Source organism: Macrobrachium nipponense, chromosome 20 (genome assembly GCF_015104395.2).
Source record: "Macrobrachium nipponense isolate FS-2020 chromosome 20, ASM1510439v2, whole genome shotgun sequence".
Lineage (NCBI taxonomy): Eukaryota > Metazoa > Arthropoda > Malacostraca > Decapoda > Palaemonidae > Macrobrachium > Macrobrachium nipponense.
In genome coordinates, this window is record NC_061089.1 from 44,685,885 (window position 1) to 44,711,676 (window position 25,792).

The 25,792-nt window shown below is 39.2% G+C and overlaps 1 protein-coding gene across 7 annotated transcripts in view; it reads left to right on the forward strand.

Annotated features, from left to right (window-relative positions):
• Positions 1 to 25,792, forward strand: part of LOC135225301 (protein vav-like) — a 208,022-nt gene that overhangs the window by 179,544 nt on the left and 2,686 nt on the right. For 6 of the 7 annotated variants that reach the window (XM_064264671.1, XM_064264634.1, XM_064264652.1 and 3 more), the window contains 4 exons: positions 2,953 to 3,104; positions 3,574 to 3,717; positions 13,803 to 13,968; positions 15,173 to 15,852. In XM_064264671.1, coding sequence (XP_064120741.1) covers positions 2,953 to 3,104; positions 3,574 to 3,717; positions 13,803 to 13,968; positions 15,173 to 15,220 — 510 coding nt within the window. In that variant the 3' untranslated portion in view covers positions 15,221 to 15,852. Of the gene's footprint in view, positions 1 to 2,952; positions 3,105 to 3,573; positions 3,718 to 13,802; positions 13,969 to 15,172; positions 15,853 to 25,792 lie in introns of those variants that run through there. The other variant, XM_064264641.1, reaches the window with a different exon arrangement.

A 25,792-nucleotide genomic window follows, 5' to 3' on the forward strand; every position in this document is an offset into this window, starting at 1 on the left:
CCGGGTGAATCTCGGACTTTTCAGCAATAACCTTTTGTATCTTGAACAATTTTTGTATATAGAGCCACAAAAATCTTCATATTTGCTTTCACATCTCGAGTTTTTTGTAAGTTTAGCCTTTCGTATGTTGAGGTACCACTGTGTTTGTATATATATACAGGCAGTCCCCGGGTTACGACGGGTTCCGTTCATGAGACGCGTCCTAAGCCGGAACATCGTCAAAAATCCTAAGAAAACCTTACTTTTAATGCTTTGGGTGCATTCAAAACAATGTAAACTGCATTCTTATGGCATTTTTCATCAAAAAAATCTTCAAATATTGATTATTTTACATTTTTGGTGTCTTATTTCATCTGCCAGATGAGAGTTGTAGGTGTCGTAATCCTGGAACATGCGTTGTAATCCTGGAAATAATGTCTGATGAATATAATTGAAAAGCATCGTAAACTCGGAACGTCGTAAGGCTCCGATACCCGTGTTCAACCCGGGACTTGCCTGTAATGTATATAAATATTATATATATTATACCCGGTTATATATATATAAATATATATATATATACTGATTAGATTATATATATATATATCCATTTGTATAATATATATTTGTATATATATATATTTGTATATATATATATATATATATATATATATATACTATATATATATTATAAATATATAATATATATATAATATATATCTATATAGAATATATATTATATATATATATATATATATATATATATATATAGTATTATATATATTGTATATATATATATATCATTATATATTATATATATATATATATATATATATATAAATATATATATATATCTATATAACTATATATATAGATATATAGATATATTATATATAGATTATATATATATAAGATAATATATATATATATATATGATATATATAAATATATACATATATATATATTCTATATATATATATAGATATATATATATAGATATATATATATATATATATATATATATATATATATAGATATAAATATAGATATATATATAATATATATATAATTCCTTCCAAAGCAAAGGAAAAATAAGAAAATAGACAGGATATTTCCTTCTATGCTTAAAAGCTCCTAAATGGTACTTGGTGCTGATTGCGAAATAGTGTAGCGCAATGACTAGTTACACAAAGATTTATTACCTTTTCACTTTTATAATTTCCTACACTAATTTTATACACTACAAACTGTTTGGTATATTTGTAGAAGAGTCAATTATTTTGAGTTTCTAAAAGGTACTTTTTTTTTATCAAAGATACAAATATGTATACATGAGTTTTATTTATCTTCATTATGTAGTCTTTGCAGAGTGTTGTCCAAATAGCTTAACATGTCTCCAGCATGACTCTTCCAAGAGCTTTGGGCGATATGGCCACACTCAATTTCATGTCTTATTGAGAACAGTCAGTTGCTAAGTAGCGTAATGTGGCACTTGGCCATTCACAGGGCGGTGTGGATTTCGTCACGCATTTGTCCTTTTGCACGACCGTTATAATCTTACAAAATTAAATGTTGCCTCGTCCACCCTCACGTTATCTTAGCAATCCCAGGGAGCTACCTGTATTTCCTTTAAAAGCAACAAATGTAAGTTTTCTCTCTTCAAAAACCAATCATTGCTGCAATATTCTGTTTTGTTGCTTTTTTTCATTGTTATATTGGCTGCAACGGCACAGTCGGTGCATAAGTGGTTCATTATCAGATATTCCCTCTGCCACGTTCAAATTGTGTGGCTGCCAACTTAAGACTGACTACTTTATTCAGACCGGGCAGTGACGTGAGTTTGCAGTCACTTTTTTGGAGTCTCCTATTCAGTTCTCATTGTATGACCAGATCGACTGTGAGTGGCCCACCGTAATCCTTTTAAAATTATCACGCATTCTCTTTTTTTTATAACAATGCTGTTTATTCACTAATTACTATTTTTTTTATTTTGTGTAAGTGACTGAATGTTGATTTTTTTATAAAATTATTTAGCGCATAGTTAAAAATGTATGACTCTCTCCTCTCTCTCTCTTCTCTCCTTCTCTTCTCTTCTCTCTCTCTCTCTCTCTCTCTCTCTCTCTCTCTCTCTCTCTCTCTCTCTCTCTCTCTCTCTCTCTCTCTCTAGTTCTGTATGGGTAATGTAAGATGTATATTTGAAATTATATTACTGTAAAGTTTTTTATGATAAAGCATGTTGTGCAATATTTTATTTAAAGAATTTGCTAATTATTTTCATTTTATTTTCCAGTCTGCTTTTACGGGAAAATAAAATAGAAATAATTGGTGAATGGCATTTCATGATGTTCAAAAGATTTAGCTGAAAAATTTGAATGGAATGTCCTAGATTACACATACATATATACCAGTAACCATTTCCTTATTGTCCTGAACTACTTAAGCATTGCCAAAATATTGCCATCTATAAGATATGGTATCCAAAAAGCTGATTGGGATAAATATATCCTCTACGCTCAAAACATACCACCATTCCCACATAATCAAGATCACAATACCACATGCGAATTCTTCTCAAACTTCATAATAAATGCTGCAGACAAAAGCTTCCACCTCAACTATGTATTGGATGCCAAGTGCCACAGATTCCTTGCATTTAGTTTTTTATTGTTTTTAACTGGTTTCCAGCTAGCGCCACAAGGTTATCCTACTTTTAAGACCTCAGGTTTGTTAGCTATGAAAAATACAAATTAATCAGAATTTATTATATTTTACAATTAAGAAGGAAGACCAGAGGGGATAAATGGAAAACAAAATGAGGGAGGCACATTGTAAATAGTAACTCTAAGTTTGTAGTTTCATGGATAGAGTTAGGTATAAAAAATAGTCTAACCAGGGGACAGTCTATTTTCTTGACCAAAATTTTTCGTATTTTATTTGCTAAATTACTTTTTATTTATCTTCAACATCTCATAGTATCCGGGGTACTTGAATCTCCTTTTGGAATACCCATGGTGGGCCAGCAAAATGTCTCGTGATGACGCTGAGCATCTTTTATCAAAAGCTGAAGAAGAAACCTTTCTTCTTCGATGGTCAGACCGTCATAGAAAGCCAGTGTTATCCCTAAGGTAAGTGGATTACATTTTTTCTTTATTGAACACTGACCAGTGATCAGGGCATTTTGTCTGCAGTTCAGAGTCTCATATCAGTTCCTTGGAGGTGTTTGTTGGATGTACTATTTAGGATGCATATATAAGACGTTTTCCACTGGATATATCACATTTTCACCAACCGTCTTACCTTCTATTGTTTCGGATTACGACACAGAATTACTGCCTCATTTATGGTACCTGGTTTAATTAGCATATTTTTCAAATTGTGGTTTTTACTGCTCAATTACACAAGTAGAATTGAGAGAATTGTATCTATGAAATATAAAAACTTGAAAATTGTTGCTTTTATTTACTTGCAGTTATTCAGAATTTCCTGGAATTAGTAAACTCACAAATATGAATTAGTGCTAACATTGCCTGAGTTGAAATTATTTCTTAGCATTAAAAGAGTTTTGTCATCTTTATTTCCTTTTTTCATTTTCAGGGCAAATGGTGAGACTAAGCATATGAAAGTCCATTACATAATGGAAAGTAACCATTTTTTTCTCAGTGAGGCACACTATTTCAGCAGCATTCCAGACCTCATCAACTTTCACAGTTATTCTCCGCTCTCTGAGAGTTTCATCGGGTACGTACTGAATGCTCGCCTGTACTATAATGAACTTTCTCGCTTTCAGAACAATTTCAGGTAAATATAAAAAAAAAAAGTGTCTGAAAGCTTAATAAGTCTGCAAGGAATACTAATTGCATACTACTAGTTGTAGGCTGAGCCATGACTTTTTGTCAAGAAGTCAATAATTTATGATATATGTAAATGTTGACCGCTAGTGTTTTAGGGCATTGGCACAACAAACAACCACTATAGTACATTCACACCAACCATGCATCTGAAGTCTAGGGGCCTAGACATCAGATGCATGGTTGATGTGAATTTACTATACAGTAGTACCTCGAGATACGAAAGGCTCAACTTACGAAAAATCCAAGTTACGAAAGCCAATGTGAAAAATTTTACTGCTCTACATACGAAAAGTTTTGAAGATATGAAAGGTTTCTGAAAGTCCGAAATTCGCCCGATAACAATTTTGAAACTCGCGCCGCACGCCGCCATCTTAGTGCTAGTAGACTCGCCACCATCCTCCTGCTCTCCCATTGGTTCCTGATGCTAGCCAAGCCATGAGATCCTTCTCTCTGATTGGACAGCATCCCTCCCATCATGCATCTTCTATACGTACGTGCTGGCGTCCCTTAGCTCGGCCACTCCACACCCGAAACTTTACCGTACGCAATCGGCATTCGTTCGCTCCAACGATTTCGTTTAGTAGCGTAAATTCGTTAGTGATTTTGTTGCAGTACATATTATCGTGTTGTGCGAAGACTGTATTATTACGTATTTGTGTAACTTTAAGTAAATTAACGTAGTCATGGGTCCCAAGAAAGTTGAAATTCACGGAAAGAAGCGCATGCTGTCTCTGGAGACAAAGATGGAGATCATAAAGAAGTACGAAGCTGGTATACGATTGAGTGTGATCGCAAAGGAATACGGCCGTAATCCGTCGACAATAGGCACCATCCTTAAACAGAAGGATGCCATCAAAGCAACTACACCATCGAAGGGCATCACTATTTTGTCCAGCAAGAGGAGCCATGTGCACGACGAGATGGAACGGCTGCTCCTCATCTGGATAAAAGACAAAGAAATCGCTGGCAATACAGTAACGGAGACGGCAATCGCTCACAAGGCCAGTGGTATTTTCGGCGATTTGATTGCGCAGGCGGAAGACGAGGGAGGGGAAGGGACTTCAACGCCAACCCCAGAGTTCAAGGCTTCGCATGGCTGGTTCGAGAAATTTCGTAAACGGACTGGCATCCATTCCGTGGTGCGTCATGGGGAGGCTGCCAGCTCGGACACGAAAGCGGCCGAAGCATTTAAGAAGACTTTCGACGAGATGATGACCAAGGAAGGCTACAGTTCTCAGCAAGTCTTCAATTGTGATGAGACTGGCCTTTTTTGGAAAAAAATGCCTCGTCGGACGTACATCACGGAGGAAGAGAAGAAGCTACCCGGGCATAAACCTATGAAAGACAGGCTTAAGCTCGCACTTTGTTCAAACGCCAGTGGGGATTGCAAGGTGAAGCCCCTACTGGTGTATCATTCTGAGACTCCTCGAGCCTTCAAGGCCCACAAGGTGCTGAAGGAGAAGCTTCCAGTGATGTGGAGGGCTAATGCAAAAGCCTGGGTAACGAGGCTTTTGTTCACGGAGTGGGTAAATCTGTGTTTCGGCCCGACTGTGAAGAGTTTTTTGGAAGAGAAGCGCCTCCCCCTGAAATGTCTGCTGGTGTTGGACAATGCCCCTCCCCACCCTCCTGGCCTCGAGGAAGATATCCTAGCGGAGTATTCCTTCGTTAAGATTCTTTTTCTTCCGCCCAACACCACCCCTCTCCTCCAGCCCATGGACCAGCAAGTGATAGCGAACTTTAAGAAGCTGTACACGAAACATCTTTTCAAGAGATGTTTCGACATCACCGATACCACAAACCTCAGCTTGCGTCAATTTTGGAAGGAGCATTTCGACATCGTCATTTGCATCCGACTCATTGACCTAGCTTAGCAGGAGGTTTCGAGGCGAACCTTGAATTCCTCGTGGAGGAATCTCTGGCCTGATGCCGTATCCGCCAGAGACTTCGAGGGATTCGACGTGGGCGAAGCTGGTACTGCAGAGTCGGAAACAGTTGATGATCCCGAAACTGTTTTGGAACCAGATCTTGATGAGATCGTTGCACTCGGCAAGTCCATGGGGCTGGTCGTCGACGAGGACGACATCAACGACCTTCTCGAGGAGCACCAAGAGGAGCTTACGACGGATGACCTGAAGGAGTTGGAGGCCATGCAACTTAACGTCGTTCAAGAGGAGTTCTCTAGCAGCGGCGAGGAAGAGGAGGAGGAGCCTATGACAACGGCAGGATATTCTAGGCGCTTTTTATAAAGTGCAATTGTTTATCGAAAAAAGACACCCCGAAAAGGCTCACAGGTCGTATGCTTGCGCAGTTCGATGACGTTTGCTTGAGTTGTTTCAGGAACATTGTGAAAAGTAGGCAGAAGCAATCTTCCTTGGATCGTTATTTTTTAAAGAGGCCTTCAGCATTAGCAGGAGTAAGCAAAAAGGAAGAACCAAGTGATAAAAAACAGAAAGTTGAAAGCAAAAAGGAAGAACCAAGTGATGAAAAACAGAACGTTGAAAGCGGTGATGAAGTTGAAATTCTGGTAAAAACAAAAAAAAAAAAAAAAACAAAAAAAAAAAAAAAAAAAAAAAAAAAAAAAAAAAAATGTAAAAAAAAAAAAAAAAAAAAAAAAAAAAAAAAAAAAAAAAAAAAAAAAAAAAAAAAAAAAAAGCCTACGTAAAAGTAAAAAAAAAAGCCTACGGTAAAAGCTAAAATAAAAAAAAAAGTTAAAATAAAAAAAATAAAAAAACAATGTTTACGTAATTTCTAGATTTTTGTAAGTTAAGTGTTACAGTTTTGTTAAGGTGTTTCGTAAATTTTAGTTTTATGGTTTTCCTTAAATTTTTTGTGTGTTTTCATAAAGTTAAGTGTACGTACGTACGTACGTTATCTGACATTTGTCCTCCTCCTCCTCTGCCGCCACTATTGGAGATAGCCTCACTCGAAAGGTAAGCTTCCACATTTTACGTTACAGTAATAATATTTCTTGTACACTAATATACACTATTTACAGGTTTTCGATTTTTATTCTTAATTTAGGTACTGAATGGTCCAAATTGTTGTAGTATTTCATTGTTTATAGGTCAATTTAGCTTTATTATGAAATTTAATGGGGTGTTTTTGGAGGGCTTGGAACGGATTAGCCATTTTACATGTAAAATGTGTTCCAAGATACGAAAAACTCATTATACGAAGGCCGCCTCGGAACGGATTAATTTCGTATCTCGAGGTACCACTGTAGTAGTAAAGTACCATGGTTTAACACTTTCATATCCAATTGATGTAATAGTACGGAAAATTACCCTACCCCCTTCCTACCTGACTGACGTAGCTCTATGTAAAATTTACCAAAAATTTTTGTACATGTGGTAGGGGTGAATTTTTTTTATTTTTGGACAAGTAGCGATTTCCATAGGCTAGATCATACCTTGGACCCTGTAACTCGGGTATCAATACGCCAGCCAAGTGACACGTGTGTTTGTTTACATAGTGACATCACAGGAGAACACTTTCGATATGCATTCACGAAGTGTTTACGGTAAAAGTAGCGCAAAACGTGTTAGTGCATCCCATAAGAGACATTTAGATTTAAGACAGGGCTCTGAATCTCCAGAAGATGCCAAGATAAGGAGGCTGCTAATGGATTATGACTTTTCTTGGAAGGACTTTACCCCAACCAAGCAAGCCATAGAACTGCTTCGTCTGGAGTGGGAGGACGAACGATATGTTGACAATGGTAAAAATTTTTTTGTTTCAATCAACTTATAACATCAAAATGAAAGTGTTTCCATTACCAAAATTATTTTTCTTGACTCTCCCTTTATTCTTCAACTTTTCCTCTACATTTTCGTATATTTACAAAGTAATTTCTATGAAAAATAACCGAGATAGGGCTCTTCAAACAAAAATGTTCTAGCGATAATTCTCACCATACGCCGGGCAGAGCGCTCTGTTTCTTACCCTCTTTTCTATCAATTTTTTCACCAATTGTACTTATTCATTTTTCATTGTTTTATATGTCAATATTTAGAGAATTGTGTTGGCTTTCTCATAAAAAATAATTAATTCTCCTAACTGTTATAGCTTTTGAGCTATGAACGATAATGTTGACAACGGTAAAAAAAAATTTCGATTCGATGAACTTATAATGTCAAAATGAAACTCTTGTCGTTACCAAAGCCATTTTTCTTGACTCTCACTTTATTCCTTAACCTTTCCTCTACATTTTCGTATATTTACAAAATAATTTATATGAAGAATAACCGAGATTAGGGCTCTTCAAAAAAAATATTTTTCTAGGGATAATTCTTACCATACGCCGGGCAGAGCGCTTTGTTTCTTACCCTCTTTTCTATCAATTTTTTCACCAGCTGGACTTATTCGTTTTCCATTGTTTTATATTTAGAGAATTTTGTTAGCTTTCTCATAAAAAAAATTAATTCGCCTGACTTTTATAGTTTTTGGGTTACGAACAAAATTATAAAAACAAGTTAAGATTTTATTTTTTTTTTCATTAAATAACTCACATTTTTTTGTATTTAGAGGGCTGGGACTCTTATTCTGACTATTCCACCATAAAATATAACAATTTAGAAAAAAAGGACAGCAAAATGAACATTGTTGGCCTAACATTCTATTTTTGCTGAATTTTCGAAATAATTATTTTTTCGCACTGTATAGTGCTCCCAGACACCTTGGGTCTCAGGTAGGCTCAGTGCTCAAACTATACAGATATGAAAGTGTTAAAAGTCACCATTGCAACTGACATTCTTCCTTCTTGAGTCCACACATCTGTATATTTATTAATTTTCTAGTTATCTAAATATGTACGAAAATATTAAAATTAGTCATAACATAAGAAATTCTGACAGCTATCTGCATTCCATAGAAAATTAGGAAAAATCTTTTCTGCAGTACTGTACAGTAGCATTTTGCTGGAAGTACAGTGGTACCTCGAGATACGAAATTAATCCGTTCCGAGGCTGTCTTCGTATCATGAGCTTTTCATATCATGAACCGCATTTTACATGTAAAATGGCTAATCCGTTCCAAGCCCTCCAAAAACACCCCAGTAAATTTCATAATAAAGCTAAATTGACCCATAAACAATGAAATACTACAACAATTTGGACCATTCAATACCTAACTTAATACGTACTAGTAGTACTAATATATATGTACCTGTAAATACAGTGTATTAGTGTACATGGTATACAAGAAATACTGTACGTATGTATGTAGTAAAATGTGGAAGCTTACCTTTTGAGTGAGGCTATCTCCGAAAGTGGCAACAGGAGGAGGTTAAACGGCAGAAAACTTCTTATAGTATGTATTTAACTTTACAAAACACATAAAAAAATGTCAGGAAAACATAAACTAAACTTTACAAAACACATCAACAAAACTGTAACATTTAACTTTACAAAAAACTTAAAATTAATTTTTTTTTTTTTTCTGTTTTTGAGTTACATATTTTTTTTTACTATTTTATACTTTTTTTTCAACTTCTTCACCACTTTCAACTTTCTGTTTTTTCGTAGTATCACTTGGTTCTTCCTTTTTTCTTACTCCTACTAAAGGCCTCTTTAAAAAATAACTATCCAAGGAAGATTGCTTCTGCCTGCTTTTCACAATGTTCCTGAAACGACTCAGGCAAACGTAATCGAACGCTGCAAGCATACGACCTGTGTAAGCCTTTTAGGGGTGCCTCTTTTCTACGAATGATTGCACCTTATGAAAAGCAGCTAGAGGATCCTTAATTTCTGCCGTTGTCATAGAGTCGTCGTCCTCCTCCTCGCCGTGGCTAGAGAACTCTTCTTGAACGACGTTATGTTGCATGGCCTCCAACTCTTTCAGGTCATCCATCGTAAGCTCCTCTTGGTGCTCTTCGAGAAGGTCATTGATGTCGTCCTCGTTGACGACCAGCCCCATGGACTTGCTGAGTGCAACGATCTCTTCAAGATCTGGTTGCGAAACAGTTTCAGGATCGTCAACTGTTCCTGAATCTGCAACACCAGCTTCGCCCACGTCGAATCCCTCGAAGTCTCGGGCGGATACGACATCAGGCCAGAGTTTCCTCCGCGAGGAATTCTAGGTTTGCCTCGAAACCTCTTGCCAAGCTTGGTCAATGAGTCGGATGCATATCACAACATCGAAATGCTCCTTCCAAAATTGACGCAAGGTGAGGTTTGTGGTATCGGTGATGTCGAAACCTCTTGAAAAGATGTTTCGTATACAGCTTCTTGAAGTTCGATATCACTTGCTGGTCCATGGTCTGGAGGAGAGGGGTGGTGTTAGGCGGAAGATAAAGAACCTTGATAAACGAATACTCCGCTAGGATATCTTCCTCGAGGCCAGGAGGGTGAGCAGGGGCATTGTCCAACACCTGCAGACATTTCAGAGGGAGGAGCTTCTCTTCCAAGAGTTTCTTCACTGTCAGGCGGAAACACAGATTTACCCACTCGGTGAACAAAAGTTTCGTTACCCAGGCTTTCGCATTAGCCCTCCACATCACTGGAAGCTTCTCCTTAAGCACTTTGTAGGCCTTGAAGGCTCAAGGAGTCTCCGAATGATAGACAAGTAGGGGTTTCACCTTGCAATCCCCACTGACGTTCGAACAAAGTGCGAGCGTAAGCCAGTCTTTCATAGGCTTATGCCCGGGTAGCTTCTTCTCTTCCTGCGTGATGTACGTCCGACGAGGCATTTTTTCCAAAAAAGGCCAGTCTCATCACAGTTGAAGACTTGCTGAGAACTGTAGCCTTCATTGAGCTTCATCTCGTCGAACGTCTTAATAAAGGCTTCGCTGCTTTCATGTGCGAGCTGGCTGCCTCCCCGTGCCGCACCACCGAATGTATGCCAGTCCGTGTACGGAATTTTTTGAACCAACCATGAGAAGCCTTGAACTCTGGGGTTTGCGTCGATATCCCTTCTCCTCCGTCGTCTTCGGCCTGGGCAATCAAATCGATGAAAATAGCGCTGGCCTTGTGGCAGATTGCCGTCTCCGTTATCGTATCGCCAGCGATTTCTTTGTCTTTTATCCAGACAAGAAGCAGCCTTTCCATCTCATTGTGCACGTGGCTCCTCTTGCTGGACAAAATAGTCACACCCTTGGAAGGTGTAGCTGCTTTGATGACATCCTTCTGCTTAAGGATGGTGCCTATTGTCGTCGGATTTTGGCCGTATTCCTTGGCGATCACACTCAATCGCATACCAGCTTCATATTTTTTAATGATCTCCATCTTCGTCTCCAAAGAAAGCATCCTCTTCTTTCCGTGAACTTCAAGTTTCTTGGAACCCATGACTACGTATATACTGTACGTAATTATGTTATGTAGTATACGTATGTATACTACATAACGATAAACTATTACTACAACGAAATCACTAACGAATTTACGTTGATAAACGAAATGTATAGAACGAACGAATTCCGCATGCTTACGATACTGATGATGCCGCGAAGTGGCCGAAAAAGCACGCCGCTACGTACGTAGATGCATGATGGGATCATGGGAGAGATGCTGACCAATAGGAGAGCAGGATCTTATGGCGGTGACTAGCATCAGGAACCAATGGGAGAGTGGGAGGATGGTGGAGAGTCTACTCTGTTGGCGGCGCGCGAGTTTTAAAATTGTTATTGGTGGTCCGGGCGAATCTCGGACTTTACAGCAACAACCTTAAGTATCTTGAACAATTTTCGTATGTAGAGCCGCAAAAATCTTCGTATTTGCTTTCCTATCTTGAGTTTTTGGTAAGTTGAGCCTTTTGTATCTCGAGGTACCACTGTATGTTGTTTTCTAGTATTAGTTTTAATACTCTTCAATTTGCTGTGAGTTTCATTTTCACTACTACTAAATTGTAGAATATAGTATGCCTAGTGTAGTGTGAAATCTTCTTACCAAATGTGCAAGTGCAGAGCAAATTCATTCCTTCTTTCTGCTGATGTCTCTGGAATTCTGGTATGCATCAGTTTTATTTTCCATTCCTCTATATAAGACTTTTCCTAAAGCTTGTCTCTATGTGCAGGCTTTCCTTTAGTGCCCTTTTGGGATTATAGGTGGGGTCGAGCTCGACCTGAGCGCCCAGAAAAATTTGTGAAAATTGAAAAACTGTAGCTATATTGTATATTTTAATTTCTAAAATTAATTTCACCATTGCCGAATACTACTGAGAAGATAAATCATACCCGTATACAAATTGAGTATTTATTACAAATATAATAAAAAAATAAGTATATACAAAAAAATTATTTACAAAAATATCTACAATAAATACAAAATATGCTATATACACACAAAAATTGAGGGAATCCTTACTAAAACTACTATTTACAATATGTTACTGCCAGAAAAGGTGTCGGACCAATAGAGGTCAAAATTTGAAAGAGAAAAAAAGGATAAGTTTTTTTGCCCCCCCCCCCAGTCAGAATTTCACAAATTTTATCTGGTGCCTAAAAGAAATAGGAAGTGGCTATTTTTTCATAGAATAAAGTCATATTATCCTAGAATGGAATTATGTAAAAAGATCTGCACTAAGATGTAATTTAATGTCATATCAGAAGTTTTATTCTCTCTCTCTCTCTCTCTCTCTCTCTCTCTCTCTCGTCTCTCTCTCTCTCTCTCTCTCTTCTCTCTCTCTCTCTCATCTCTCTCTCTCTCTCAAATTTACGAAAATATTTACAAAATATACAAAATACGCTATATACACAAAAATTGAGGGAATCGTTCCTAAAACTACTATTTACAATATGTGACTGCCAGAAAAAGTGTTGGACCCATAGAGGTCAAAATTAGAAAAGAGAAAAAAAAAGGATAAGTTTTTTGGCCAAAAAAATTGTCAAAATTTCATTAATTTTTTTGGTACCTAAATGAAATAAGAAGTGGCTAATAATTTTATAAAATAAACTCATATTATCCCAGAACGGAATTATGTATAAAGATCTGGACTAAGATGTAATTTAATGCCATATCAGTAATTTTATTCTCTCTCTCTCTCTTAAGTGCGTTGATGATTTATTGACATAAGTTGATGTAATCTGTCACCAGAAAAGGCACAGACCCACTACTTCCCTCCCCATCTTGTTTCATAATCATTTCAAGGTCATCTTCTTCACTTCCAATCCTTCGTTACACAAACTTGAGATTTTTGCCATTGAGGTGTCAACAACCTCCAAATTATCATCTACATCACTTTCTAATTCCATTAGAAGTAAATTGATGACATCTATGCCTAGAGAATACTGTCTGCTGGCCATTGTTGATGAGAAATGAAAAAAAAAAGATTAAAAAAATGAGAAATTGGCATTCAAAGGAAATTGGACCAAATGGCAATATAAGGCATCTCAGCCACAACCAATGGCATGCATAATGTGCACACACCATCTACCTACAGTTTCCAACGATACAAAACTATGTGTCAACAGTGTTAGACAGGAAATGACTACTTGATAACGTTGCCTTTGTGTTCCATACATGTTCAAAACAAACAATTACTCAGAAAAGGGGGAAGGGGGAAGACAAGGTAAACGCAGGTTCTGACATGATTGTAGTGTGTGTGTTTTGCTGGCCTCTTGCAGGTTGATCACACCGAGATTCGCGATAGACGACGATTTATGGGAAAAAGACATGTTTTTTAAGCACTCCTCAGGTCATGCACAACCCGTTGCACCTATTCAGTGTTAAATCTTTCAGCATATTCAACAAATAACATCTAGAGATTACTCAAGCAACCATATGAAGATGAGAGAAGAGATCTGCACATTGCACATGTGTGTTTATTCTCATAAGAATACTATAAAGGATGGACTTAGGATAGCAGAACCTTCACCACTCTTGCATGGATTGAAACACAGCAAAGTTTTTAAAATTTTGCAGTAAACTAGCCTTTCCTTTTCAGAGTACTTTACATAATTTAGATTTTCAAGTTGTTCACCTGTAGGTTTGAAATTACAAGCAATATGAGCCAAGTTTTCATGTTTGTTTTCACTTACAGGCTGGATTGTGTTCTACGCCGTCCAATTTATGATACAGCTACTGTTCAGTATCCATACGAAGGAAGCAGTCGTACTTACTTATCACTAATGGAGGGTGAGCGTGTCATAATCTTAAGCAGAGATGGGGAAAGCCGGGGTTGGTGGAAAGGCCGAATTGGCAATAGGGTGAGTTTTAAATTTGGATGTGGTTACATTCGGCAATACTACAGTATAGTCTTTTCAGTGTTTGCAGAAATGCTGTTACTTTATTCGTTTTATAGTTGTTAAAATCAAGTTACTAGGACAACAGAAATAAGAATCTTAATCTTACTGTGCTGTCATACAGGATTTGTAATTATAAAAGGAATCTGGTATATTTGGCAGATTTTATCATATATGTGATGGCTTCCTAAAAACTTCTTACAGTAATTGTGTAGACTGTAAATGTTTTAAGAATATAACAAAATTACTTACAGCCTATTTACATTTACAGTATATGTTTTATCATCAGTGTTGTATTGCATTTTCAACAAACAGACCCTGGCACAGGAGGAGTTGCCATTGAGTAACCTCAAGTTCAGCAAGTGTGCCCAGTTCTCAGATAGGATAGTACCACTGCTGCAATTCTGCTTTTTTTCTGATGACTGCCACAACCTTATTGTTGATTTAATGTTAATATTTCATTGTCCAACATATCCCACCTTTTATTTATTATAAAATAATGATAGGTGTGTCAGTTACTTTTATTGGAATTGGTAAATTTGATCTAGTTATAATAGTTATAGACTTGTCTTCTAGCTATGCCAAAGTTGTTTAGGACTGTACCATACATTTTTTATTGGTTTTAAACTGGTATTTTAAATGCCTGCAATTTTCAGAGCACTCTTATTGCTCATACTTCACATAAAATTGTATACACCAGCACATACATAAATACTTGAGAGAATATTGTACAGTCCAGTATGTGTGATATAATTAGGTAACTGATATGAAGTACTAACTTTTGATTTTTTCATTGCCTTAAATGCTTTTTAACTTTGCCTGAAATGCTTGTTATTTAAGGCAGTTAAACTCAGTGCAGAATAGTGCTTAAAACAAGTGAAATCTTCCATTAAATATGAATGCAGATAAAGCAGCCAAATCTGCAGGTCTTTTGAGGGTAAGATGTTAGTGGCAGTGTTGGTATGTTGACAAGAAATTACAGTTGAACTACACAATAGGGTTATGGTGGTCCTCACAGTTCAAACCATTGTAACATCTTGAGAAGGAGGCTCCCATTTAACTTGTGGAGCTACATAATAAGTGCTTCCTACTTTTCACAGGAATTTTGTGTTTATGTAAATCTTTTTACTGTAGTCTCAGATTGCTTTGGTTTTATCTTTCTTTCCAGATGGGATATTTCCCCAAAGAATATGTCAGAACTGATCCGATCATGTGAGGAACAGGTAAGATAGGAATTTCACTCGGTTTATATTGTATAGTGTTGTATATTTTTTAATAGGGATATATGTAAGATTTGGAGCAAGGTTGGCTGGAGTTTTTCCAAGTGAAATCTTTATAAGCTCCTGCTTAAGGAATGGATTCATTTTATTGTGTTTTGTTGCTTTTGATTTGAAGCATGCAGGTGATAGTAAGTTTCTAAAGAAAAGGAAGAATGTTTAAAAGTAAGATATTGATAGGTTTGTGTACTATATTTTTATATATTTGTTTTATAAATTATACAGTGTGTTTTTTAGATACCAGTGCATTTACACTACATCATCTGTGCTTGCTCAAGTTTGTGCAGTCATTTTCTTGCTTAACTGTGCCATTTTAGGGAAAGCAAGAGGTGTTTGTTTTATTTTGTAGTGTACTTAAGGTACTTTTTTAAAAAAAGAATCTTTAGACTTTATTAGGCCTTTTATATCAGCAATGTTTGTAAAGTAATTGTTTTTATAACTTACGAATTTTATTATGACTAAAAACTGAGGTGTCTGACTAGTCATTGAATTATTGTATTCCTCATATTTTACTCCTGTCTTTCTGAGCTGATGAAGAAGTCTTGAATTCAACTTATATATACATACATACACATACCTACATATATATATATATAGATATATATCTATATAGATAATATATACATATATATATATGATTTGGTATATACATGCATATACAGGCAGTCCCCGGTTATTGTCGGGTGTTCCGTTCTGACGGCGTGACAATAACTGAAAATCACCAATTTTTGGTTTTCAGTGTCTGTTAGGTATGTATCAATGCTGATAAGCAGAATTTTGTGCTTATCACTGCCAAAAATTGCAGATTTTCGTCACTAGACGAGTGCTGTAAACCGGTTACCATTGGGATTGGTTACAGGCATTTCAGCAAGAAGGCGCTTGTCTAATATATTCATAACTGGGGTTTACCCTCCGTAGGGTATATAGCACCACTGTCTGGTTATTGGCTTCTTAGCCTAAGCACCAACACTCTCATAAAATACAAACATAACGAGAATATACATCTTTTCCTTGGCTCTTTTAAAAAGTTATGCTATACTTCCCTGTCTCTAATAATATTGTATGTAGTCTTATTACTATCACATTATAAAATACAAACAAAGCGATCAATGTTTTGTTTTGGAGGAATCAGCTGAGGGCAAAGGCAAGTTTATTTCACCATATTTAACTCAATTCAGAGTAATTTTCTGACTTTAAATTAGCATAAATAAATCTCTATAAACATTTAAGTGAGACAAGGTTAGTTATTTTTTTTGGTAATAGATGGCGCCATTGACTGGTTATCGATGGCTTACCCTAACCACTGACAGACCCTCATAATATACAAACAACGAACATGCATCTTTTCCTTGGCTCTTTTAAAAAGTTATGCTGTACTTATCTGTATCCAATAATATTGTATGTAGTCCCATATTACTACTATTTTGTTATAAAATACAGTATTACCCCAGACTTCAAACTTAATCCGTTCCAGAAGGCTGTTCAAAATATGAAACAGATATCCCCATAAGAAATAAAGGGAATCAGGATAATTCATTCCAGCTAACCCAAAAAGTCCCCCTTTTCACGTTTTTTTTAATGTGTAAAAGTTAAATCAAGAGTGTAAAGTAATAAAACATTACAATATGTGATGTAAAATTTTAGAAAAAAAAAAAATTGTGTATGATTTACGAACTGTTAGGTGAAAATGGCGCACGATTAGCCGGGGGATGGAAGTACTAGGAGAAACAGGAACCCATTGAGGAAACCGAAATCGTCGCAGTAGCAAAGGTTGATAACAAAATCTATTTTATTCACATTTTACAAGGACAATCAAAGAATCAATAGTATGCATGTCCAATTGTGTCTGAAAAAGAGAGAGAGAGAGAGAATGATTGTTGACGTGTTTACATGTGGAACTTGAGTGCATGAAAGAGATTAATTATGCCACAATACATCAACTTACTCTTGGCAAACTGCAGAATTTAAAATAAACATGAGGATTTGTAAGCAAATAAGTAATAAGTCAAGAATGCAAGAAAAGGAAAGAGAGATTAAATAACTTTTCACAAGGAATTTGTTCAAACAAACAATCGGAGGCACGCAGAAGCTGAACGCAACACCAGTGTGTTTATTATGGAGCCACACACAATAACTTTGAAATCATTCATTCATTATTCCATAAATATATAAACGCTCCCTCCCTCTACCTCAAGTTATCTGTCCATCACTATAAAATTTATGCTAAATTTTATAGTGAAAAGCTTTGTTCTGTAATTCGCAGTTTTTTTTTAATATTGTTCACTGTACCATCTCGCTTGGCGCACCTAACAATGGCTGAATTAAGACCTTTTTTTTTCATTGTTTCTGTATTTCATTTGATTGTTTTCATATTTTATCATTTTTAAATTTCTTGTGAAATTACCTTTATTATGTGGATTGTTATTGCTTTTACATACATACTTTAATATTTTAACTCTTCTCCTTCTCTCTAAAACATGTTATCAACACTCCCTTGTTCAGTCTCAAGTCAGCTGCGTATAACATCACCGCGATGACACAATGTTGTACTTTTTTATGCTAAATTTTAATTTAAATGTTTTATTCTTTCATTTATTTTGTCAAATATGGGTATTAAAATATATATATTAAAATGAAAAAAGCATGTTTATACAGTTTTTCTTGTAGAATGCAGTAGTCCATCTTGCAAGTATAAACAAGGTAATCAGTCAGTTCAAAGTACGAGCATTTGTTCGACAAACGATAGAAAATTTTCTCGAAAATTTCATTAGAAAAACTGAATGTTCAACATAAACATTTGAAAAATGAGGTACCGCTGGTCAAACAAAGTGATCAATGATTTGGCTTGGAAAAATCAGCTGAAGGTGGAGATAAGTTTATTTTGCCGTATTTAACTCAATTCAGAGCAATTTTCTTGTTTCTGTTTAACGTAAATAGATCTCTAGAAACTCTGTTTATATGGGACAGGGTTATTTTTCCTTATAAGAAGTATTTTTTAGTCAAAATTTTAACTGGATTCTGTTATGTTTTGTTAATAGATGGTGACAGGAGCAGATTTTTTTGCATATTTTGACCCTATTTTATAGTAGTAGTATGAGCTTCAAGTATTTATCTTTTATTTGTGTGAAAACAACAGTAAAATGTGTTCTTTCATCCCCAGTATTTTTTATTAAGATACGCTTTTCTCAGCTTCAGCTACAACTGCAACTTAAATTTAGCAGTACTATATTCCCTTGCTGATATTTTCTCCATAATGAATAAAGGTATGATGTAAAAAATATATCAGTCCTATTCTACTTAATTAACCCTCTTACGCCTAAGCCCTAAAAACCAAAACGTCTCCCGTATGCTGAGGCGGGTTTGGAGTGAGCGCGGAAGCAGAAAACATAATTTTTTCAAAAAATCACAGCGCGCTTAGTTTTCAAGATTAAGAGTTCATTTTTGGCTCCTTTTTTTGTCATTGCCTGAAGTTTAGTATGCAACCATCTGAAATGAAAAAAAATATCATTATCATATATAAATAATGCGATATATGGTAGCGACAAAAAAAATTCATACATAATTGTATTCAAATCGAGCTGTGCCAAAAACGGTTAAAGCTAACGAGTTACTTTTTTTCCGTTGTATTTTACACTAAATTGCGATTATTTTGATATATAACACATTGTAAAATGATCAAAGCAACACTGAAAAAATATTATCACAAAATGATGCATGAATTCGTAACGTGCGGACGTAAAAAATTTTTTGTTCATACACGAAACAAACCTTCGGTCTTAACATTAGGATTTACTAGGATTTACTAGCGCCAAGCTAGAAACCGGTAGAATTAAAATTACACTTGTGAGATCCAGGGACTAATGGCATCTATACCAGGTCACGGGGCATGTATACCCAGAATGCCCACGGCTACCTGTGACCCATCAGTTATTTTCCTACCGCCTTTAAGATAAGACGTGTTACTGTCTATCTCATTTAAAGCCGGTTTTTCAGTTTGCCCGTTCTTTATCCATTTCATTTTTTATTTTTCATTCCTTTTCTTTCTCCAAGTGTGATCAGTGTGTGGTAAGAGTGTATACGTGGTATGATGGAGAATTTTGCCTCAACATCGGGATCGTCTACCGCTTCGAAGAGGAGACAAAGGAAATGCCCAGGAGTCAGTGGCTTCCCTTGTTCTAGGTTCCTAACCTCGGTGTCGACGGATCCTCATCCAACGTGTAGTAGGTGCAGGGAAAACGTATGTACGGTTACTAATCCGTGTTCTGTTTGTCGCGGTTGGTCGGTGGAACAGTGGAAGAAGTTCTATGGGAAAAGCCAATACAAAAGAAAGGGGGTGACGCCATCTTTGGATGACCAAACCTTACCGGCTTCTTTTGTATCGGTAATAAACCAGGCTGCTCCATATGTTTCTCCACCTGCTTTTGAATTGTCTCATACCCCTTCGGTTTCTCCTAGCGGTTCTGTATCGGAAACGTCAGGAGGGGCCTTGGGTAATTTTATGAATAATTTGCACTCTCCTTTGTTCCCAGCAAGTAGAGGGGGAGATCCGCCATCTTTGTTCCAGGCTCCTGCTACGCAAGCGCATAGGTTAGATGGTACGTGGTCAGCGCTAGGCCTACCAGGCGTACCAACCTTGGATGGTCTGCTTGCGCATTATATGACGTCACGGTTCCAGCAGGGTCCGGCAGCGCTGAATGTTCCTCATCCCCCGGGCTTGCAATTTATGGGAATTAATGCCGCTGCTTCTCCATCCCACTCAGTATTTACAGCGATGCAGAACGTGGGAGGTAATTTGGCAGCAAACGTGCGGTTACCAGCAGAAACCTCTCAGTCTCTCCTACGAGAGCGATGACGTCACAACATACGTCACACTCTGAGATGGCAGGCGTGATGACGTCACAGACCGATTCTCGGCCTTTTTCGCTGCACCCAGACGCTAATACGCCTTCTGATCCGTCAATGCAAACTGTAATGCAGAAGTTACAGGATATAGAGGAGAGAATGAATAAGAGAGACAAAAAGAAAAAGTGTGATTCGCCTTCTTCGTCTTCTTCCTCTAGTTCGGCGTCATCGCTAAGTCCGATAACGTCACGGCGAGCGCCAGTCAAGCGTTGGAGGAGGATTCGGGAGTTCCTAGCGGATCCTCGGGCCAAGAGGAGAAGAATCAATTCTTCCTCTCCTTCGGACGAAGACTGTCATTTCCAAGTCAGCAAGAAGGTCGGAAAATCAGTGGCTATTAAGCACAAGGTTGCCAGACGAAGCCGTTCGCAAGAGTCCGAACAAGCGAGAGAGGTGACGGCCGGCGAGCTAGCGGCCAAGGCGGAGTTGCCAGTTCGGATCGCAAAAACTGCGATACCTCTGGTAAAATCGACGTTGGCGGCGAAAGGTGCAGCAGAGGATGGAATGCAGATCCCAGTTTCGCCCGTAACCGGCCGTTCAAAATACGTACGAAGGACGATAAGGCTCCTATTAAAAGTACAAAAAATAGAGAGTTGGCAACCTCGGCGGATACGTTCGTGGAAGGCAGTGTCCGTCTGGATAGAAGGCCGAGGCCGGGCTCGCCGACGCTCGAAAACGATGCCAATGCTAATAAAGACGAACTTACCTCTGTCTTAAGGGAGCCTTCATCTTGGAGATCTAGACGAGATTTCTTCGCTCTAGATCCGTGAGCAGAGAAAGAGTGAGACGTTCTCGTTCCCCTGCTGACTATCTGGGATCGAGCCAACAGCGGCCAGCAAAGATCAAAGAGGCCGCCGGCCGTAGGGGCAGGCGGCCGTGGAATTCCGGGCCGTCTGTCAGAAGATAGAGGCGAGACAACATCTCTCGTGACGGAGAGTGGTACACTAGAGCCGGAGGAAGGAGAAAACCAAGAGTTTCTGGCCTCGTATGCAGAGGTTATTGATTTGATTCGTCAATTCAATAGCCTTTCGGAGAAGACAGAAACACCGGCCAGTATGCTTCCTCCTGGAATTGACATGGCGTTTGGACTAAAGAGGGATACCAAGGTGTCGTATGAATTGCCTTGTTCGAGTCATGCGGAATCGGTCTTGCAACACGTAAACGCAAAGATTGCAGGGAGGGATAATTCCTTAAGATCTAATAGATCATTTAAATTTATTCCCCCTCCAATGATAAAGCAAAGGAAATATTATACGACACCGAAGGTCCCTTTGCTGTCTAGACAAATGAACCCTAATGTTGTAAGGTTAAGGCCTGGATTAACCTTAGATCAGGTTAAAATGGAGTGCCCTTCGATGACGTACCAAGAGGCTGCCACGTTAGAAGCAACAGCTTCTTCTGTCTTTCAGGCTGCGTCCTGGTTAGACCTTTGGTCAACAGCAGTGGCGAAAATTGCATCCTCGGAAGCAACAAGGAAAGTAGTAGATGAACCATTGTTCATTAGATTACTACAGTCAGGGTCCAAGGCGATTGCGTACCTGACAAACGTAAGTGCCAATGTTTGGGCAAATATCCTGCTAATGAGGAGAGATGCAGCATTGGCTAGACTAAGCCGCAATGTGGATTTGGATTCCCTGTTAGCAATGAGGAATGGGGATATCTTGGAATCGCAACTACTGTTGCCAGAGGTCATACTGGAAGAAGCGATAGATAGAAGAAGGATGGACACTAACGATAGGTTGGTGCAACAGGCAGTTAGGAAAACCTCTAACAGTCAAACTATTCCTTTGGAGGGAAGACAACAGCAGATGTCTCGAAAGAAACCAGTGAGACATAGCATCCCTAATAGAGTCACAAGACCCTCTTCCCCAAAGAGGATAACTCCATCGGGCCCTTTCACAATAGAAACAACAGAGGAAGGGGCAATAGGGGAAGGGGGAGAGGCTCAAGAAGATAGGATGGGCGCCTCCCATCACTCGGCCACACCAGTGGGGGGTTGCCTGGCAAATCACTGGAAGGTGTGGCAGGAACTAGGGGCAGAGCAGTGGGTGGTTGATGTTCTCAGGATCGGGTATTTGATTCCGTTCGAGGTAACCCCGCCCCTGACAGATCAACCATTACCCCACGTCACTTATGCCCACAAATCTCAGAAGGCCACTATTTTCTGCAGGACGAAGTGAAGATGATGATGGAAAAAGGAGCTGTGCAACAAGTATGCAGTCCGACAAAAGGCTTCTACAGCAGGATTTTCCTGGTACCCAAAGCCAACGGGGAGTGGAGGACAGTAATAGACCTGTCAACGCTGAATCTGTTTTATAAGGAAAACCAGTTTCAAGATGGAAACTCCGAAAACGGTTCTACAAGCAGTCAGAATCGGAGACTTTATGCTGACAGTCGATCTAAAGGACGCATACTTTCAGATACCAGTCCATCAGTCTTCAAGGAAATTTCTCCGCTTCAGTCTTGCAGGGAAAGCTTTCGAGTTCAAGGTCCTGTGCTTCGGATTGACAACGTCTCCTCAAGTTTTTACAAGAGTGTTCACCCTCGTGTCGGCATGGGCGCACGCTCAGGGGATCAGGCTGATAAGATATCTGGACGATTGGCTGGTGATAGCAAAGTCCAGGGAGAAATTACTCAGGGACAGGGCGGCCCTCCTGCAGCTTTGTCACAGCCTAGGTATTGTGGTGAATCAGCAGAAGTCGCAGCTGGATCCAGTCAACGTTTGGAATATCTGGAATGGTGATAGACACAACACAAGCCAAAGTATTCCCGACAGACCAAAGAGTACAGAAATGCAAACAAGTGGTGAATGCCTTTCTGGGAAAGCAGACACAGCCAGCAAGACAGTGGCAGGTGGTGCTGGGAATCCTAACCTCCTGGAGAAGCTAGTACCACAAGGAAGGCTACACCTTCGGTCCCTACAATGGAGGATGAAGGAGTTTTGGTCACCAACAGTAGATCACCCGTACGAGCAAATTCCCTTGTCGGCAGAAGTGAGGAAAGACTTGCTGTGGTGGGTGGACGACGACAATCTGACAGTGGGTGTCCCCCTTCAACAATCCTCCCCAGACCTCTTGCTGTTCTCGGATGCATCACTAGAAGGCTGGGGAGCCCATATGGAGGAGTTGATGGTGTCAGCAAAATGGAGTTGCAAGGACAGAGAACTCCATATAAACGTGCTGGAGTTGAAAGCAGCTTTCCTGGCTCTACAAGAATTCAGGGAGAGAGTAAAGGGACACTCGGTGGTATTGATGTCAGACAACACACAGTAGTAGCTTATATAAACAACGCAAGGAGGCCTAGTTTCTCGGCAGTTACATGTGATGACAGTTCAACTTCACCAGTGGGCTATAGAGAACCTGGTAGACATCAAGGCCAGGTATATTCCGGGAAAAGAAACATAGTGGCCGACAAGTTGAGCCGCAGGGATCAGATTCTGGGAACGGAGTGGTCCCTACACCAACAGGTAGTGGACAGGATGCTCATGTTGTGGGAAGGACCGATCATAGACCTATTCGCAACCAGGTACAACAAAAAGTTGGAAGTGTATTGTTCAGTAGTCCCGGACGCAGAGGCAGCAGCAGAAGATGCGCTACAACACCCCTGGGACAATCTGGACGTGTACGCATTTCCTCCATTTTGTCTAATCCGTCAGGTTCTGAACAGGGTAATGCGGTCTCAGAACCTCAAGATGACCCTGGTAGCCCCGTTATGGCCGAAAGCAGAGTGGTTTCCAGACCTACTGGAACTCCTAGTAGATGTGCCAAGAGAGTTTACCTCCATGGAGCAACCTTCTGTGTCAGCCTCACGTGGAGAGGTACCACCAGTCAGGTGAAGTCCCTATCGCTTCACGGGTGGAGACTGTCAAGTATCTCCTCCGAGAGCGAGGGTTTTTCGCAGAAAGCAGCAACTCAGATAGCAGGTAATATCAGAAAATCATCTGCGACAGTATACCAAGGGAAGTGGTCAGCATACTGTGATTGGTGTCGTAGGGGGAACGTGTCTCCACTCGGTACCACTATTCAGCAGTTAGCAGACTTTCTGATATATCTCAGAACAGAAAAACATATGTCTGTATCTGCAGTGAAGGGGTACAGGGCTGCTCTAGCCTCAGTCTTACGAATGAAAGGAGTGGACATATCGTCTTCATGGGAGTTGGCCATGCTGATAGGAGCTTTGAACAGTCATGCCCACCAAAGGAGCTAAAAACCCCAGATTGGGATCTGACCAAGGTACTGAGTAGTCTGACAAAACCCCCTTACGAACCACTAAGGCAGTCCACGGATAGGAGCCTGACCCTGAAGACAGTCTTCTTATTGGTGCCTGGCTTCAACCAAAGGGTGGGGGAGCTACATGGCCTCTCATATCTCATAAAGCACTCGAGAGGTTGGAGATCAATGGTGTGTGAGTTTGTCCCAGAATTCGTGGCAAAGACCCAAAATCCAACAATAGTAGACGGCAGATTCGACTCCTTTACCATACCTTCCTTGGCAGACTTTGTAGACAACGACAAAGCTGAAATGCTCCTGTGCCCCGTCAGGGCACTAAGGGAGTACTTAAAGAGAACAAGGCACCTCAGGCCGGGTGCCAGAGGTTGTTCGTAAGTACAGGACGGAACAAGAAGGAAGTGTCCAAGAATACAATATCATTTTGGCTAAGGGAGACAATCGAAATGCTTATACTGCAGAAGACAGAGGGTCAGATAGCCAGGTGGGAGCTAGAGCTCATGACATCAGGGGTGTGAGTGCTTCCCTAGCATTTAAGAAGAACATGTCTGTGGATAAAATTCTGAAAGCTGGCGTGTGGAAGCGCCAAACAACTTTCACCTCATTTTATTTGAAAGATGTTGCCCATAGATCCTTGGACACCTTTTCCTTGGGTCCAGTGGTGGCGGCCCAACAAGTGATATAGTTCATCCAGTGCCCCTGGCTGGGGTCAGTTTGCGTCTAGTCTAAGATGAAGGTATGAAAGTAGAATGAATGGGATGACTGGTCTTTTTTCTTTACTACTTTCTTCCTACTCCTTTAACTACGGGCAATATGAAGGAGAGTACCGTCATGTGCTGGAACGGACTAGATGCAGGTGAGATGGTCAGCCATACTGTGAAGCTATCTTAGCTGATGATATACTTTTCAGTAGCAACACACCCCTCTGGATAATAAGGAAAGAGGGGTGAAGGTGGATCCAGTCGCAAGGGACAAGAGTAAACAGTAGAATGGTATCTACACCCAGTGGGAGGAAACCAATAGATCCGCTTATATCTTTGGTCCTAGGTTCATTGTCCATTCTCTAGAATTTCCCTATATATTCGGAAATGGATAAGGTGGCAAACTTCCAGTCAGTTGTAGAGACTTACCTCCCTCCAATAGTAAGTCTATCCTAATGTTAAGACCGAAGGTTTGTTTCGTGTATGAACCAATACCAAATTTGTAACTAATTTGTATTTTTCATAACTAACAAACCTGAGGTCTTAACAGTTAAAGGCCCACCTCGAACCACCCCTCTAGCAGTCTAAACTGGGTTAGAAATATAACTGATGGGTCACAGGTAGCCGTGGGCATTCTGGGTATACATGCCCCGTGACCTGGTATAGATGCCATTAGTCCCTGGAT